At 33.5% G+C, this 20,797-nt stretch overlaps 1 protein-coding gene across 1 annotated transcript; it reads left to right on the forward strand.

Moving 5' to 3' along the window:
- The first annotated feature begins 2,269 nt into the window (after nt 1–2,269).
- Nucleotides 2,270–5,023, forward strand: LOC149223969 (endochitinase 4-like). The gene is made up of 3 exons (XM_089383440.1): nt 2,270–2,627; nt 4,415–4,529; nt 4,626–5,023. The coding sequence occupies exons 1-3, from the start codon at nt 2,345–2,347 to the stop codon at nt 4,921–4,923; spliced, it is 696 nt and encodes a 231-aa protein (XP_089239566.1). The 5' UTR covers nt 2,270–2,344; the 3' UTR covers nt 4,924–5,023.
- Nucleotides 5,024–20,797: the final 15,774 nt, after the last annotated feature.

A 20,797-nucleotide genomic window follows, 5' to 3' on the forward strand; every position in this document is an offset into this window, starting at 1 on the left:
ATGCGTGTAGACAATAATATCCCATTATGCATTTTGAGTATGAATAACAACAATTTCAAAGATAATTTTGTATTCACTGCAATTTCCCCAAATGTCTTGCTTAAGTGTTCCCATATTTTTGAAGGGGAATTTACTAAGTCTATAAGGTGAAGTTGTGAATTTGACAAAGATAATCCCATAATAGACTTAGCTCTCTCTTTCCTTTTTTTGCCATTTAGCTAATTGTTTTGCATCTTGGGGTGCTGATTCTAGTCCTTTTACTAAGCCCATGAGTTTTTATGCATCAAATTCATTTGGACTTTTACCTTTGAGATAAAGAAGTTTGACCTATTGAATTTTTCAAAACTATTTGCTCCATATTTAAAATAAACTAATTGTATTGTTACATGACAAGCTCGCTTTCTCCACAATTCAAGGCTTATATGTCAGATCTCATAGCTATCTCTACTTCATGGTAGTCCAATTTATTCTGATGTTATTCGCACCTTCTGTTGTGCTCAGAGCCGAGTTAATGGAACGAACAAAATCACAATAACACAAACTCCACTAGCATACTTCAAAATTAATATAAATAAAATTTAAAAATGCCCCAATGTCATCACCCTATCACAATAGCACAAACTCCACTAGCATACATTAAAATATAATATAAATAATTTATATTACTTTAAAAATGCCCCAATGGCATCACCCTTCCCATTCAAAGCCAATTTCAACTCATACGTGAAGAAGAGACGACCTTTGCAAATTAATTTAATAAAAGTATATTCCACACATCACCTCGATCTCACTGAAATCGAACGTGGACGTTGAGAAGCCGCAAAAAGATGATAACCAGAATGTTGAGACGTCATAGCAAGAAAGGACTTACATTGAGACCCTGCTGCAAGGCTTTTCAGCAAATAATGAGGAGGCTGCTATACACAGAATTCCACACAGTGAATTATTCGAGTCACCGATCCTTGAAGACTCTGGAATCTTTGCATTCATACAACCATACCCAGCATTACACGATTGTTTTTTAACAGTAGCAAAAGTTAAATTCCTCTTATAGTTTCTACGCTTTCTAGGCTCTCTTTTAAGGAGTTAACTCAGAGCTACCAACTCTGATACGAAGAAAGAAATTGAAAAGGCGTAAAAAAATATTTTCTATTAATTATTAATCACAAAATTATAAAGTATATAAAATGTTTATTAGATCTAATAATTTCTAAACTAAGAGATTGGTTGTTGGGAGAACATGTCAACAACCTAACAAATTAACAAACCAATTCTAACTATTTGTTAAAAAAGTGTTGTTTCCAAATTTATTCAACATCAATAGCCTAGTATGATTGTTTCAAACTTGTCTCTCCATCCATTTATAATTTTCTATTCACATGCATGGGGTTGATGATGAAAACTTTAAATTCTACAAGTCATTTATCAATTGCAATATTTTCTATTATTGCTTTTTACTTTAATTTAACTATATTTAAACTAAATATCAAAAATTAAATACTATGTAACCTTTTTACTTTAATTTATCTATATTTAAACTAAATAACAAATACTAACTAATATATGACCCCAATACTAAGACCCTTATTAATACAAAAATATAGATTAAAAATTATAACTTAAAATCAAAGTATAAATGCTTATTAAACGAACTTCACTCGTTCGTACGTTTTTCACTTCACACAAAAATGCATTGTCTACTTCTAAAATTATAGAAATCTGTATTAATACAAGGACGAAGAGATAACTTTGAATTTTAAAATAATATAACTGTTATTAGATCAACTTTTATCGCTGTCAATCGATCTCTAATGAATATTAAGCAAACCGTTAGTTTTGAATAATGCGCCCACCAGATTTGAATGCCACAATCTTAAATCAAAGACCATTTGACAATTCCACAACTTGGCCTGTAATGGGAATGGGACTCATATTCTACAGTGTAATTATTAATGGGAAGCTTGGCTGAAAAAAGGAGTTTGCTTCTCCGCCCAAATGCCAAACGAATCCCTTTGTCTTCAAGCGTGATCTGCGCCGTGCAGGTTGTCTGTGATGGGAACTCTTCAAATTCGACGGTGCATTCAACCATGACCAAATCCTGGTTGTTGAGGGAGGAAAACGAGGTTCTTTGAACTGTGACGCGTAAATATTAATGTTAATTTGTAGCATGTTTTTCACGGTAGAGACGCGGTGATAAGTCAACATGAAATCAACTTGAACCAAATATCATCCCGATCCCCGCGGCTATATAACCAACACTCATCTCGCCCTCTTCTCCTCACAGCGAAGCAGCGCACCAGAATTTTGTGTCTGTGCCAGCCATAACAAGAGTATACTCGCAAATATGGCAACTCATCTCCGTGTGAGCGCTGTTATTCTATGGTTTGCTTTTGCCCTTTCTGCTCTTTCTATCTGCCGTGGAGCTGTTTCGGATATTGCTACCCAAGATTTCTTCAATGGAATTTTGTCTGCTGCTGCTGATAGCTGCGCAGGAAAGACCTTCTATGCATACAGTGACTTCATAAATGCGGCCAATTCATTTTCTAGCTTTGGCACAACTGGAACCTCCGATGACAACAAGAGAGAAATTGCTGCTTTCTTCGCCAACGTTGCTCACGAGACTAGCAGTGCGTCTCACATGCTTATACCTCTTTCTATAAACAAATTTTTCATTTGATGTCTAAATCTTTATATGATTTTATTCCAGAATTTATAGAGATTAGGTTTTTTTTCCATATGATCTCTAAATCTATAGAATGTATCATTTCATTCCAGAATTTATAGATATTAGGTTTTGATTTTTTTACATAAAATTACAACTAAACAGGTCTTATGTTTGAAAAGTATGCTTTTTCTTTGGAAAAAAAACGGGTATCTGGTTTGGCTTTTTTTTTAGACAGTTATCATTTAGGGATTTTTAATTGATTTTCAGTTTTTTAATTGGTAGAATTTCAATGTTTTGATAGAGATTGAATTTATTTATAAATTTAAAAATATATTTTAAACCACCAAAAAAATCACAATCTTATTGAAATTATATCACTGAATTCTACTTAGAAGAAATTTTTTCTATAAATTAGTATATGCTTTTAATATATTAGAATATGCCTTTTAATATAAGTTTATTTGGTAAATAAGGCCACTTGAGGCAGCCAGGACTTTGGTCGAGTTTATTTAGTAAATAAGGCCACTTGAGGCAGCCAGGACTTTGGTCGAGGTTCTGATCCTCCAAAAAATAAATTTTTTCTATAAATTAGTATATGCTTTTAATATATTAGAATATGCCTTTTAATATAAGTTTATTTGGTAAATAAGGCCACTTGAGGCAGCCAGGACTTTGGTCGAGTTTATTTAGTAAATAAGGCCACTTGAGGCAGCCAGGACTTTGGTCGAGGTTCTGATCCTCCAAAAAATCAGCGAGAACTAGTTCTAGAAGGGGCAATTGTCAAACGGTTGGGATAATATTAATTTCATAAAGGGTCAAAAGCTTGAAAAATCATATCTATGAGAAATTTTAGGAATTGGTTAAGAGCTTTGTAGAAAAGATCATATAGAAAGTAGAAGCAAGAACTCGTTTTAGAAGGGACAATCGTCAAAAAGTTGGGATAATATTAATTTCATAAAAGATTAAAAGCTTGAAAAATCACATCTATGAGAAATCTTAAGAATTGGTTAAAAGCTTTGTAGAAAAGATCATAATATAGAAAGTAGAAGAACTGTATATGCGTTTCAAGGTCCACAGTCACTTTACAGGTGAAATTATGACACAACTTAAGAGATCTGGAAATTAACGTTGAACCTCGAATCTTATCATGTTACACAATAGATATTAAAAATTAGTTATTTAATTGTGCTAACAAATATATTGACTGGCTGGCTGGTTAACAGATCTGTGCTAATAATTTTACATAATAGATATTAAAAATTAGCTATATATTCTGTAAATAAGCCCAGTGAGGCAGAGAGGACTTTGGTCCATCTTCCGAAAAATCAGCAAGAATGAGTCTAAGGGAACTGTTGAAAAGGTTGGATAATATTAATTTTGTGAAGGATTAAAAGCTTGAAAAATTATATATGTGAGAAATCTGAGGAATTAGTTGAGAGCTTTGTAGGCCACAGTCACTTTATAACATTAATTAAAAATCTGAAAAAACAGAGGATTTGAAAAATTGCCAACCAACATTAAAAATATATATATATATATTATATCACACTAATTTTTTTAAATAAATAGTAGAGTACTTTTAACCTTGAATCTTATAATTTTACATAATAAATATTATAATAATTTGGCATTAATAACATATCTGTGCGCTAATAATTTTACATAATGACAGATATGTGGTAATAATTTTACATAATAGATATTAAAAATTAGTTATTTATTTATGTTGACTGTCTGGCTGGTTAACAGATCTGTGCTACGTTGAGGAGATAAATAAAAGCGATTATTGTGACTCCACCAATACGCAATATCCCTGCGCAGCCGGGAAGCAATACTATGGACGTGGCCCCCTGCAACTCTCATGGTATGTATCTTTGTGTATATGTCTATCTATTTGGTAGGCAAGCAATTATAGATATGTGAATTGAATGTTCGGTGACTGACCGTTTGCTTTTTGCAGGAATTATAATTATGGTGCAGCTGGTGATTATCTGGGCCAAGATCTGCTGAACAACCCTGATACTGTTGCTCAGGACGACTTAACCTCATGGAAGACTGCGCTCTGGTTTTGGAATGTGAACAGCAACTGCCACACCGCTATTACATCCGGTCAGGGTTTCGGGGCAACCATTCAAGCAATCAATGGAGCAGTAGAATGCAACGGTGGAAACACCGACCAAGTTAATGACCGCATCAGTCATTATACCAACTACTGCAGCCAATTTAATGTGGACCCTGGAAGCAACCTTAGCTGTTAAGAATAATTAGCCAGCGCTACTTCATCACCATCACTCTAGTTCAAAATAACCAATAAAGTGAAATAGTCAATAAAGTGATCGAGGCTACTTACCGTTTATATTATTACAAGTCTCATGTTGCAGACAAAATTCTGCCACTCACAAATAAAAATAGCGAATAAAGTGAAATAGTCAATAAAGTGATTGAGGCTACTGACCGTTGTTATTATTACAAGTCTCATGTTTCAGATAAAATTCTGCCACTCATAAATGAAAAGATCATATTTTGCATTAAGAAAGATCCTGTTTTGTTTTTTCGAACCTCCTTTGATTAAGTTCTGCACTCTTGACAAATATATCTTCTCAAATCCAACAAGGTTAAAAGCTTCGTTGTAGCGTTAAATTCGTGATTTAATGTTACCGATTACAGCATTTCAGTCAACTATGAATGTGAAAGACTTTCATAATATTTGACATTTAATCGGTAAATATTTGACATTTAATCCATCTAATAGTTACGTTTTGTTTTATTTTATTTTATTTTTTTAATTTGGTGTAAAGGTCAATTTTATTTACTTGATAAAATCGAGTAAAGATAAATTTTAATTTAATGATTTAAATATTTCAATTTTTTAATTAAAAAAGATTTAAATAATAAAAATTCTTATTTTATAATATGATGTAAATTTTTTTCCGACCGTAATTTTTTAACATGTTTTTAATTTTGCAAAATTGTGATAGAAAACAAAAATAGATTCATCACTCTTAAAAATCTATAGGGTAACTAAAATTCTATAATATGATAGCTATAACTTAGATTACAAAAAATTTCAAATCTATATTTTGAAAGCTAAATTTTCACTTACTTAAATTACTCTATCATAAATATGTTATTATTATTGGCTTCAATGTTGAAAATATTTTAAAATATTGATTTGTAATGTTTAGATCTCAATTTCCAATACTAGAAACGTCAATTTCTAATACCCAAGATGCTAATTTTCTATAATTGATATATCATTTTCCAAACTTTTTGGTAAACATCAAATAAGTTTGTAAGAAGGTCCTCATCCATAACAGTTCTAAAAACTAACAAATATGAGAACAAGGTCCTCATCCATAACGTTTTAAAAAGCTAACAAGTATGAGAATGTATGAGAAAGATCTTGTGCTCTTTTTCTTCCTCCCAATTACTACTAATGTGTGAGAAAGTGCCAATGCTACCTCTCTTCCTTACTCGAATTATTTTGGTACAATATTAGTAATTGTAGTATTTAACATTATGGTTGCATTATTTTGGTACAATATTAGTAATTGTAGTATTTAACATTGTGGTTGCATTTTTTTGGTACAATAGTACTAATTGTAATATTTAACATTGTGGTTGCATTTTTTTGGTACAACATTAATTTCATCTTATGTTTCATATTGTCATTTTTTTATTATCTTTATTATCTATATTGATAATGTGGAAGGGTAAATAACTATGATAAAGTATGAGAAGTGTTTTCTTCCTCTAAAACATCGACAAAGTTAGAAAGAAGAGCAATCCTCCTCTTCCTCACTTAAATTACAAATTTGTTACAAAGGGCTTATGTTCCACCTTTTCCTCAAATAACAAAAGTGTGAGAAAGGGATAAATATATGAACCCTAGGTTGGCATTCAAAGTGTTTACAATATTCAATATTCATTGTTGCATATCTCTATCCCAAAAGTGACATTCCCTTACGCTTCATAGTATAAACATTTCGATGTTCACTCTGGCTCCCTTAAGAATTTCTTTTCAAAGGTCAATCTTAACAACTTTAATTAAATTATATTGTTCATTAAACATGATTTAAGTGCTAAACATTATAAAAATAAATAATAGAATTGAAGTACATAAATACTAACAAAACAAAAGTTACAATATTCAAAGACATGAAGAAAAAATAAAAGCTAAAAATGACATAAAATAGCCTATTGTCTAGTATAAAACATGAGTTTATAATCTTAATACATAATTTTTGCAACCAACACTAACATAGAACTGAAATATAAGAAGAAATGCAACGGGTTCTCAGTCCTCCCATTGTGAGTGCCCTGCTCAAGGATTCTAGTAGAATACATGTTTAAATGAGCAACATTACAATGTGAAGCATAACCATCTTCTCTTGCTACAAATCTATCATATTAATAGTGCTACAAGTTGCACTAGGCTACAACTCAAACTATTAAAAATGAAAAATAAATTCTAAAATCGAAATACACTATGATCATATTCCTCTCAACCTACATAAAGGAAGTGTGCCTTTTTCTTTTCCATTAAGTCCCTTAGGCTATCCTACTTCCTCTCCAAGGCCCTAACATAGGCTAAACAAGAAGTCTCATAGTTGTGGCTCTAGAAACTTTAGTGGCCAAAATGGATTCTCTGTACACTTATTTACAAATGTACATTTATTTTTCTCCAAATTTGCAATAATCTATAGTGACTCCTCCTATATAGCATCCTTGTAGTTCCACATGGAGTCTTATAGACCATAGTAGGTCTATTGGATCTTTACCATGACAGTGAATTAGTTCCTAAGAAATTTGAATTTAAGGTATATGATGTACATTATGTCCACATGAAATATCACTTTGTGATCCACCTAGATCACAACCCAATCAATCACATGGTTAGAATTAACTACGTACTTCTTTAATAAAGGAACATGAAACACATTATGAATTATAATGAATGAAATAATTCAAACATGTATGCAATTGGGTCTATTGTATCTAGAACTTCAAATGTACCATAATACCTTGTTGTCAATTTTGGGTATCTTCCCAAGGTTCAATGATCTCATTTTAGCCTTCACTTTTAGAAACATGTGCTCATCCACTCTAAATTTCCTATATATTATACCTTTATAACCATATATTTTATTCATATATTGTGTAGCCTTTAAATCTTATTTTATATTTTTCTATCTACTTGTCCTATTCCCTTAGTAATTCTCACAAAATAATGGCTCTGTCTACTAGTTTGTCTCAGTTCACTAGCATGTTACATCGTCTTCCATATAGAGATTCAAATGAGATCATCTCCAACGGTGCTTGATACCCATTGTTGATTTGAAATGCAAACTTGAAGGTGATGGTAAAATTTGCAAGTAAAATTTAAGTCTTTTAGGCAATGGATCACTTTGTAAAAACACTTAAAATTATGGTTTTAAAATATTATTTAATAGCATAAGGATAGAGACAAATATACCATATTAAAAACACATAATAGAAAAAATGATAAAGGAGTTCACCCCTCTCTTGGGCTACATGTCCTAGTCCAACCTTCAATGTTGGGCCTCTTTCATTGAGTGCTAACATTTGTTCTTAAATAGATTTACAATGCTTAGAATGTAAAAATTATGTCTCCAACGGCTAAAAAATAGTTAAAAACCCCCAGTTGGGCTCTCGTTGGTCTCAATTTGGCCAAAACCTGAAGAAGTTGTGCTCTCTAGAAGTTTTTCTGTTAACTGCTCTACAAATTGCACTCTCTCGCTAACCATCCTACTAATTGCCCCTTTTCCAGAACCTTCAAGTGACAATTTCACCTGGCGATAACGAGATTCATTTCATTTTGGGTGAAATTTGTTGCCTCCTTTAAATGCACAATGACGCCCTATTAGCAGAAATTTAGGCCACATGGGCCATGTGGCTAAGGGCCAGGGCCAACGACCCGCCCTCGCTGGCTTAACCCCTTAGGGTTCGAGGTCATGATAATTTGGTGCCCCATAGGTTTGAGGGCTAGGCCAATGGCATGCCCTAATAGTCAGAGCTCCCATTAAACCTTGGCGCATGGTCATAGAAGGTGGCATGCAACCCTTAGACTAGCCCACTCACCTTAGCACCTTCTGCCTTAGCACCAATTCTTCGCCGAGGGTCATGTGAATGCCATAGTGCCCATGGCCTAGTGCTTTTGCCCAACACTCTTTGCCGACCCCTCCGCCTTTGCCCTATGGTCATGTGGAACTGCATATAACCCGAGGTTGGTCCCCAAAGTTCCACCCTGCCTTCCAAGCACCCATCCCAATCTCTGCGTTTGGTTGTATGCATGTGTCGAGACTGTGGGATGGGCTTAATCAATAGCCCCTCGACAATTAGTGCTCCAATTCAGTGGTTACATATAGGTGGGTTTCAGAACCTTGGGCCATGGATAAGCCCGAGACTTCGATACCTGTCTGCCTATGGTCCCATGGGCAGTAAGGTGACCTAGAGGAAGGGCTTAGGCCTGACCCCTTCCCCCAACTCTTAAATGCATAAAATTCAAATAAACATTCACCGTTATGTATTAATAAGTAAAACTTGTTGTCTGATAGTAATATCGTGTGTTGTGAGCCTTGAGGTCCTGGGTTCAAATCCAATCGGTGGCAATTCGGTCCTTGCCAAATTTTGTTGACCCTGGGGTGCCACATGGCAGCCCATGAATGGGCAACGTTGCATCCCAATATTGGTCCATTTCAAAACTCCATCCACTAATCAAATGCGCCCAAAATGAACCAATCACACGAGGCCACTTAACAACCTGCCATTGGCCCACGAGGTATACTCGGCTTACCCATTCACCCTACCCAATCAGTGTATGGACTGCCCAGTCAATAGTATTTCATCCAACCTGCAAATGTTTTACCTGTTTTGGCAAAGGATCAGAACATGATACACGATATAAATTTTAAGCGATTCCAGTTGCGTTGGATTTAGGTTGGCGAGCTCTATGCTTTGGCACTAGTTTTAAGCACTTTTGAACACTTTGAATTTTGAGCACTTTACTGATCCACTAGATCACTCCTCCCAACTAGAAGCTTTTGGACCTCCAAAAGACTATTTTCAGTCAACAAACAGATGAGGGTACAATTGCCTCACCCTTCCAATCTCAATCCATTTGGCTTTGCCTTGTTTTGTATCTTTGATTCCGATACGAAGGTGCTTCTTGTTCCTTCTTCTTGAAGTTCTTGTTTTTCTATGAAGGATAGATGTTGCTGCAATTCTTCGAGATATTTAGGAGGGAAAAATTCTATTGAGAAAACCTGAACATTCTCTCCTGGGTATACAATCATAGGAGGTTTATCCAATTTCAATTTCTTTTCACCTTGAAGCTTTTCTTTTTTGATGCAAAGCCTTATTTCATCTCCAACCTGAAAATTGTGGTCAACACAATGCTTGTCATATCTAGCCTTGTATTTGGCTCAACCCTTCACCAAATGTGATCGTCATTGCAATGCACCATCCTTCTTCAAAGCCAAAACATTAGGAGACCCACAAGAAGATGTATTAGAACTAATTTTTCATTTGTCAAGTAGCTTCTTGATCCTTGCATTCTCTAACACCGGTATCTTATTCGAACCAATGTTCAAAAGTGATGAATCCTACTGCAATTGAACTTCATGTTGTTATCCTCTTTTAGGAGGCAACATGTCAGATTCTTGAAATATATTATCACGTGTATTAACTAAATCATATTTTATTCTTGCATCACATTCTTTGAAGGCTTCAAATTCATCAACATATTTATGTTTAATCATCAACAATGCAAATTTCTTACTAGCATTAACAAACCTCTTCATTTTTCCAGCATTCGTAAGAGACAAATTCAACTTCTTGTGGTGGTCTCTAACAATATATTCAATCCCATTTTTAAACAAATGATATATTTTCTCATGGCGATGAAAGATGGATTTCCTATCATATAAGTATGGGCTTGCCAAAAAATTCAGCATATGTCAAGTGGTACCACATCAAGTTCTAACTCATCAATAAAATTTGTAGTGATGGCGAATTTAAGTATACATTTTCTTGTCACTTGCAATTTAGCATTGTCACATACCCAACCCAAAGAATAAGCTTTAGGATGTCGAATGGTTTCCAAATTTAGCTTCTTGACAATATCTTTTGAAATAAAGTTTGCTTGTGGTCACCTATAAAACAAAGTACCTACTTTGTTATGTTTTGTGACGACTCTAATATGGAAAATCTCTATCCTTTCTCTTTCATTTTGAGTTTCAATGGGCTTGTTAGAAGAACTAGTACTTGCAATAGAATACTTACCTTTCAATCCCATGGCTATGATTTTTGTTTCATCTCCGCAATCAGATCCTAGATCATTTTTTGTAGTTGCAACAATCTTTTCTTTCTCCTTGTTATTAAAATTTTTGTGTCTCATCTCAGGATGAAGTTAGAAACAATGGTCTTCATCATGGCCTTCTTTTGAACAATTTTTACATGTGATTTTGTCTCCCTCTTTATTGATTGAAGAATTATTTTTATCCTTGCCTTTGAACTTCCCTTTTCCATTTTCTCTAGACTTAAATGACTTCTAACTAGTTTCTTCAGAAACATTTTTCCCTCTTACTTATAAATTATTTGCTTGTACAAAAACTCCATCTAGTTTTGTAGGGTTAAACATGAGTGTGTGTCTGAAATAAATATCTAAACCTCCAATGTATTTGAGTAGAGTATATGGAGAAGATAAGTCTATACCCAAAAGCAAAGCTCTTTTATGAAATTCTTAAGTATAGCTTTGCACATTTTGACCGTTAGCTTACCTAAAGTTTTTCCAATCCATTATAGGTTTTTCCATGTATGTTAATGGATAAAATTGTATTCTTATTGCAACAATAAAATCATTACAAGAGGATAAAACCTTACCATGTTTCTTCATGTCCTCTTGAGTTTTGGCCTCCCACAAAATAAGTGCTGCACTTTCCAACCTAAGAGAAGCAAGTTGAATTTTGGTTTCATCTTCCTTGATTATTTTTATCCTTCAATACACTTAAATCTGATGAATCCAACTATCTAATTTCTCAGCATTTACCTTTCCATCATACATAGCCAATTCAAACTTTATGTCGAGCTTTAACAAAGGAGTTTTAGCATGTCCCTTTAGAGAACTTGAGGGTGTTTGTGAAAGGGTAGTAGTAGACGAATATGACGATGAAGATAAGGATGAAGATGGAGGTGATGGTGATGGATTTTCACCATTCCCTCCATCCCCTTTTGGAGGTTTGTCTCTGTTTTCTCCATCTCCTTTTGGAGGTTTTAAGCTCTCTCCTTGCAACCTTGAGTTCCTCTCCTCATAATAATCTTTCACCATTTTAGACATTTCAAAGAAAGCTTTTCTGATAGTTCTCTCGTCTTCAGACATCCCTTCATGACCTTCTTCATGTGCCATGGTTATTGAAGCTTAAGATATGTTTGTTCTCCTTGAAAAAATTTAAATCCTTGGCTCCACAAGTTCTCCTTCTCCTCTTTTGAGCTTCAACCTTGTAAGCATAAGAAATCAAACCTTCAAAATAACCTTGAGCTCTGATACGAAACTGATCTGAAGTGCAGTCTTGAACACGATGGGAAAATTTGCAAGTAAAATTTTAAGTTTTTAGGCAATGGATCATTCTGAAAAAACACTTAAAATTGTCATTTTAAAAACTTAGTTAACAACATAAGAATAGAGACAAATATACCATATTAGAAACACATAACAACAAAAATGACAAAGGAGTTCACCCCTCTCCTGGGCTACATCTCCTAGTCCAGCTTCCAATGTTGGGCCTCTTTCATTGAGTGCTAAAATTTACGTTTAAATGGATTTACAGTGCTTATAATGTAAAAATTATGTCTCAAATAGCTCCAGAACATTAAAAATCCCCCAGTTCGACTCTTGTTGGGTTCAATTTGGCCAAAAACTAAAGAAGTTATTCTCTCTAGAAGTTTCTCTGCTAACTTCTCTACAAACGGCACTCTGCTTCTAACAATCCTACCATTTTCGCCTTTTCCAGAACCACCAAGCGAAAATTTCATCCATGATATTCACGCCATTTTTGGTGCAATTTGTTGCCTCCTTTAAATGCACAATGACCCCTATGAGCAGAAATTTATGCAACATGAGCCATGTGGTCGAGGGCTACGGCCCACCCCCCATCGACTTAGCCGTTTAAGGTTTAGGGTCATGGTCATTTGGTGCCCCATGGGGCTAAGGTCCGGGCCAAACGTCCCACCCTAACCGTCATATACCCCATTAAGCCTTGGTGTGTGATCATATGAGGTGGCATTTCACCCTGGGGCTACCCCCCTCACCTTAACACTTTCCACCTTATTGTCAATTCTTCTCTGAGGGTCATGTGAACACGAGAGTGACCGTGGCGTGGTGCTTTCGCCCAGTGTTGTATGCTGACCCCCTCTACCTTTGACCTATGGTCCTGTGGAACTTCATATAACCCAGGGATGGTCCCCAAAGTTCCACTCCACCTGCCAAGCACCCATCCCAAACTCCGCCTTTGGTTCATGGAAAATTTGAAGAACCCCTCCTAAATTTATATGTAAACAAATGGGAAATCCCCATGGTATACGGGGAAAATGGAAGGAAATTTTAGCAATAATATAATATGTATACATCATTTTTTTGGCGAATCTCTCACCATATTATATTATCTTGTAAAATCATGGTGAATATTTTACTAAATTATAAAATCTTATAAGATCTTAGTGAATCTTTCACTGAATAATAAAAAATTGTAAATTCCTGGTGAATCATAACATTGTGAACTCTTAGAGAATGTTTTGATAAAGTATAAAACCATATATGACAAGAGCCACATGGTGGCAATACCACTTCTTTTGTTTTTTTTTTGCACATTGCCACCACATGGCACTTTCTTATAAAATTTTGAATTTATAAAAAAATTATTGGCCATAATTTTGAATTAATAATTGTTATTATATGTTTTTTAAGTTTTAAAAACTCACACTATTTATTCAAAACTAAAAATAGGAGGAAAACTTTGATTCTATTGATTATGAATGCAAAAAAGGAAAAAAGGAAGCTAATGTCATGTTTCATGTAATATAATGTAATAGAATTGAGCACACAACCACATAATAATGCTACATTTTCCTGAATGTAATATTAATAAAGACACCTTTATTCAAATTAGACAAATATATCTCCTCGAAGGAGAAGATAAGTAATGCCCATGTTGCTGGCAGGTCATTCTGTCTTTGCACCTCTAAAATAAACAATATTTGTTTTACAATTTTATCCTATATTCAAATAAGACAAATTTATCTTGTTGGAGAAGAAAAGTAACATCCATCTTGTTGAAAGCCATTTTGTCTTTACAACTCTAAGATAAACAAAATATGTTACCCGTTTTATCCTTAGCATAAAGAAATTGATCTAAATGCACCAAATATTAATAAAATATGAAACAAGAGAAATAAATTTTCATGAAGTGAACTAGAACTGTTTCAAATTTCTTGCACATTCATGGAGTTCTAAGTTTATAACATCAATTATTTTGTCTTTATAGCTCTTGGTGTAATGAATTCAACCTTAGTGTTAAAACGCCCTATACTTTTAAAGTGAAAATTTATTCATTGATGTAAATAGGGTAGTGTATGAATTTATACATTAACTGTCACACAAGTTTAAGCAAAGGCTTCCTATGATCATGGAAGAAACTCAAACTACTTAAAGGAGGACACTAGCCATCAAACAAAAAAAATGTGATCACTTGTAAACATGGATCCTAATCTCACTCCATATTCTACACTCACTATAAATAATTCGATGAGAGAAATTTTCCATGGAGAATGATGCAATTCAAGAAAGGAATGCAAAATCAATTACCCATTCAGCCAATTTGGAATTTGAAAGGTTGAGAGTGGGGATTTGAACACCCCATGAAAACTCAACTTATTAGCATTCAAAGGGTCCTATGATTTCACAATGCACATATTCATTGCCATAAATTTCCCATCGATGGTCAAAATGAGGAACTTCATTGTTGTTCTTTCGAAGTTGATATGAAAGTGAAGCAACTATATGTTCAAGGCTGAAGTTTACCATCAATGTATATAAAATGTTTCAAATGAGTTCGTTCAAATCGTGATAGAATTAAATCAAAATAAGAAGGGGAATAAACTATCTCAAACTCCAATAGCTCATTACTATTCTAAATAAATATTGAATGCTAAGAGGGAGGAAGAAAACATTGTCCCAAACCCTAATTTCTATGTCTAACTTGGGCATTTTTTCCTTATAATTCCTCATTTATTTTTCTCAGGATGTTTAAGGTTGCTGGGAAATTTAAGATTGCAGATAAAGTATTATGACACTCATTAAACTCAGCCTTGCCCCAACCTAAGACTAATTCCATGTATGATATTCACATATCAATGAACAACATCCTATCTATTACACTTCCTAGAGTACCAGTAATTTATGTCAACATAAAGGGAAAAAATTTAACCTCAGTGTCGAGGTTGACAAAGGGACCAATATGCTATAGTTCACTTAAATGTTCAACAAAATTAAAAGCATGTCAGCATGGAACAATATATTTGGGTTTAATGTGTTCAAAGGAAATATAAAAATATTTTTAGACATATAGACAGGGTAACCTTGAACCATAAAAGAAATGAGAAATAAGTAGTCTAGAATAGTTACAAAACAATGGGAAAACAACAAAATTAAAATCACTTTATCCATTTGAGGACCATAACTAGGACAAAAATCTTGTCATTCATTAAGAAAAAGAATAACTATTACAGGGAAGAAAGATATAAAAACCATGTCCACCTCTAAATCCCAATGCAAGGTGATCCCTCTAATGGCCCCACACTTTTTTTCATTGATATTTTATGAGCTTAGTATCAGGACTATTAATTTTCCTAAAGGATCAAGGCAAATAGATGAAGAGGATGTCAATATGTTTTCTACCGTCAATGCAGTAGCTAACAGACCGGATGGGAAATCCCAAGCAACAAGATAATGAGGGAAATTATGTTCATTTCCAAAGGAAATGGAGAGATAAATTAGAAAAATACACCCCTCATGTTAGCCCCGGGAAAAATGGCTCTGAATCTGGAGCTACTAGGAAATGGCCTATGACAATGAAAGGTTACAAACAAACAAAAAATCTCAGTTCTAGGGAACATAGGAAAGGGAAATTTGAATATAATGATTCTAACAGATCATATTGTTGTGGAACAAATAGAACAATTCCGTATTCAATTGGCATGTCCATGGATGATACATAGATCACATGGCTTAACAATGGATAAATTGGCTTTTGACACAAAAGGAGTCAAGAAAAATTGAATTTTCTATAAGGAGCATGAACCAATAGTTTTTGTGGGAAGCTTGCTATAAATAATTCATGCATCGTTTGAAGTCGCCTTCACCTTAGACTTGGATGCATTGTCATAATTTTTTTTTGTTGTAATACAGCTTCATGATGGTGATTCGTTAATTGTCTTGTGAGTCGAAAAAGTACCTCAAAAACTTCTACTTCTCGATCTGAGATTGAGGTTGAAACACTACAACAAAACAGGAAATTTGCGCCAGATTTAGCACTAGATTCTAGTGCATTTTTTTCTCAATTGGGATGAGTAACCTGGCGCTAAATCTGGCTCTATTGTACAATTTTTAAAGCGTCCTTTTTTGCACCAAATTTTGCATCTTTTTTACGCCAAATTTTCCATCATTTTCTGCATCATATTTTGCACCAAGATTTTCATTTGGTTTTACAACAGGTTTTGCTTCTAGTTTTGTGCCTTTTTTTGCATCTATTTTTGCATCATTTTTTGCTTCCTCTTTTGTGGAATTCTTTGCTTCTATTTTTGTGTCATAATTTGCATCGATTTTTACACCATCTTTGACATCTTATTTAGCACCTTTTTTTACATCCAATTTGTGCCAATTTCTGCATCTGGTCTTATGCCATCTTTTGCTTCTAATTTTGTACTTATTTTTACATCTATTTTTGTGCCAATTTTTCTGCCTTTTTTTACACCATCTTTTCCATCCAATTTTGCACCATATGTTGAATCTGATTTAGTGCCAAATTTTGCATGCATTTTTGCACCATTTTTTGCATCCACTTTTGCATTTTATTTATCTCCCTTTTTTGCATCCTATTTTGCACCATATTTTGCATTTAATTTTGCATCATTTGTTGCATCCAATTTAGCATCATTTTTAACACCATTTCTTGCATCCAATTTTTCATCCTTTTGAGCATCTAAATTTGCATCCTATGTTGAACCATATATTGCATCCACCTTTGCATCCCATTTTGTGTCTATTGTTACGTTCACTTTTGAGCCATTTTTTCATCTACTTTTGCATTTGTTTTTGCACCAAGTTTTGAATGATTTGTTGCATCATTTTACATCCAATGTTGCATCTCAATTTGCATCCAAAATTGAGCCATTTTTATGCCCATTTTTGCACCATTTTTTCTTCTTTTGTGTCCAATTTTGCACCATTTTTTATGTCCAAATTTGCATCCTTTTTGGTATCTAGTTTTTCATCCTTTTTGGCTTCCAAATTTGCATCCTTTTTTCTGCCACATTTTGTGTCCACATTTGCATCTCATTTTGCACCTAGATTTTAGTTGGAATTTTCATCTAGTTATGCATCATCTTTGACATCCTTGGTTTCACCATTTTTTAGTCCCATTTTGCATCTTGTTTTGTATCTTTTCTTACATCCTTTTTGCATCCTAATTTTACACCATTCTTTGCATCCTCATTTTGGTGTCCATTTTTGCATCCTTGTTTGCACCCAATTCGGTATCCTTTCATATGCCCTATTTTGTTCCCTTCTTTGTGTCTAGTGTTGCACCCTTTTTTAATTTTACTTTAAAAACCTTTTTGTGTCATTGTTTGCATATTGTTTTGATGGCTAGTTTAACATCCAATTCTACTCCCAATTTTTCATCCATGGTTAAATCCACTTTTGGCTTCTTGTTTAGAGTTTTACTTTTATTTCCATTTATGACCACCTCTATGGGTTCATTTTACTAAGTTCATTTACATAGTGAAATATATTAAATTTTCTAAATATCATTTTGCTGTAGGATTTAATGCATGGTTAGATGAAAACAAAACCCTCTCAGTTTATCTCAGAAACCTAGGACAAACCAATTAAGAGAAAGGTTGTTCTAAGGCTTAGGATTCTTAGTAGATCAAGATGTAGAGTATAGATTGAGAAAAAGAGAATGAATTCTTGTGAGTCCTCGCATGCAGGTCTTCTTGGAGTTTTTCGTATAGCCAAGAAGTGCTCCTAGCTAGCTCCAAAGCTTGGTCCTACACATAAGAGAGAGAATAAAGCAACCTTCACAACATAATATCTTAATAATCAAAACTATAAAAAACATATAAATATTATTGAATAAATAAATATAAACCAAAAACCCATGCATACATTAGTTAAATAGAAGAAGTAAAGAATGAATAGAAACATATGGAAGGAAGAACAACTGATCTATATGAATAAAAGAGTTGGAGGAAAGTTACAACAATCAGATATAGTTGCAACATCACCTCCCCCAACTCATAGCTCCAAATCTCTCCCTCTCAAGGCAGATCTCAAGAGCGTGACAATACAAAATTCCCATCATTTTTTCAATGGCCAAGCCTCTAATATATAGGAAAGTGGAGGCTACGAAGATTTCTAAAATTCCTCATTAGTTCAATTTGGGAAAAATATTTTGGGTGAATAATGTTTCCTCATATAAAAAAGGAATTTTCCACTTTTTAGATGCTTTTGTGCTTAGGAAAAAGCTTCCCCATGCTTTATGGCTCTTTCCCACTTTTGTATGCTTTTATTTTTTAGGAAAAAGCTAAAGATGAGGATAAAGAGATTACATTCCACCATATGTTTCCGAAAGTGACCAAGAATGTCAAATTCAAATTCTAGTTTGCTTATGTTTTAGTTTTTTTTTATAAAATATATGTAGTTTTAGTATTTTTTTTTTCTAGAAAAATATATTTAGTTTTTGGTATATTTTTCTATAAGAAAAATTATATTTTGTTTTTATAAAAATGGATATTAAACATTCCATTCATGCTAAATTTGTGATTTTATGATAGGAGTTTAAATTATATATAGTAAAGTAACTTAATGTCATGTGTCGTGTTGCTGAGATGGGTGTTATACATCTCTTTCTTGCTAAGTTATAGAATGTGCTTGGGTTTTCTTAATGCAATAAAACTAATTATGTTCTTCATGATATCTTGAAATGTTCATCTTGAACGAGGCTAATAAAACAATAAAGTTAAAATAGGTTTTCCTTTGTCCTTTATAGATCTTTGTCCCCATTAATCTTGGTCTTAATAGATTAATTGTCTTGTGGTGGCCTTGAGTGGTCACTTCCATTAGTTGCATGCTTTGTAGTTTTCAGTTAGTGACATTTTTTAGGCTTGATAATATATTATTTAATTTATTAAAATGTGTTATTGTCCATATTATTGTTAAATATTAATATTAAATATGCTGATTTTTAAGCATGTTTTAGCAAAACTTTCCCAAAATGTTTATAGATTGTATTTTATAATGCAATGATTCTTTGCTTGATGAAATTGTTTTGGATATTTTTTTTAATGATTCATTGATTGATGAAATTGTTATGGATATTTTTTTTAGTATATTAAATTGTATGTGATAAATTCAAAAATCACCTCTTTTTTAGATTTTCATTGATCAATTTCCCTTAAGGCCATCAAGTTCACCATTTGGTCCCAGGTTAAGGAAATATAGGAGTCATGAAGTGGAATTGTGCAAGCACTTAAATCTTGAGACATGTTTCTTTTTAGTCACTTTATACTTTCTTTCTATGTAAATTTTTGATGAAAATAGTCTTGGAACATGAGGGGCGTCAATAGTAAGTGAAAACAAACTCCTAAAAGAAAAATGGTATGCAAAGCACCCATAAATAATGTTGATATAAGAAGCAAAAATATTAAGTGAGGTTCAACCTCATATAATTAGAAAATGGGGGAGGAATTTCCAAGTAGTAGTGATTGATGCTTAGAGATACTTGGGTGGAATGGTTATTATTTGAAATGATTAAGACATCAAGGTTACCAATATGTTTACCTCTTTTCGCATTATGACAATACAATTTTAGTTAATTGACATTGAGGACTACTACCATGTATCCAATGCCTATGACTCCAATATCGCAAATGGAAAACCTCTATTTCTGAATTCTATTTCTAGCACAAGTAATTTATACTCCCCATCTCCATGGATTGTTGGGAGTGACTTCAATATTATAAGTGTCTCGAGGAAAAGAAAGAATGAATCGAAATTTTTAACAAGATATTTTGTAAGCTATACCATTAAAGCCACAAAGTAGTCTCCATTAAAGTTGCCAAGAAATGAGTCTCCAACCCACACATGTGGATCAATGAGATGTAATACATGTGTGTGTGGTTACGAACTCAATACACCTCTATAATAACTCCACAAACTTATGTATCTCACTTTGTCACATAAATTGATAGTAGTGTGACATAAGTAAACCAAGAGTAGACATGAAAGCCTTAGGAAACAAACATTCCTTAGATCCTCAATTAGGTGCTTAAATGATGAAGTGAAAATGCAAGGAGAAAAGAAGAATTCATGATTTAACCATCACATACATGTGATCAAGTGTGACTAGGAGTGTATATATTCATATATTTTCCAAAGAGGGAGTGAATACATGAGTTACCATTTATTGGCCCTTATTTTTCTTTCTTTTTCATTTTCTTATATATAGGACTTAGGGAATAAGGCTTTCATAAGTTTGGCACAACTCATAGATATAAGATTTACATGAATTTTCACATCAACCTTAGAGTTTAGACTTAGATAAATCAATATAGTGTATGTTTAATGATTTTAGCTTTCACTTTTTTATTGTATTTCATCACAAATACAAAAGGGGAAATATTTTGCCACAAATCTATGGATGCTTAATCATAAATTCGTCATGTGATGAAAACAAATTAATGATGTTATTCTCTACGAAAATGATGGGTATTCTTGAGAAAATCTTATGCTTGTGGATGTTTCCTCCCTGGTTGAGAGGGAGTGAGGGTAGACAC

The sequence above is a fragment of the Pinus tabuliformis genome, chromosome Q (genome assembly GCF_031772625.1).
Source record: "Pinus tabuliformis cultivar Carrire ecotype Pingquan chromosome Q, CPIR1, whole genome shotgun sequence".
NCBI classification, from domain to species: domain Eukaryota; kingdom Viridiplantae; phylum Streptophyta; class Pinopsida; order Pinales; family Pinaceae; genus Pinus; species Pinus tabuliformis.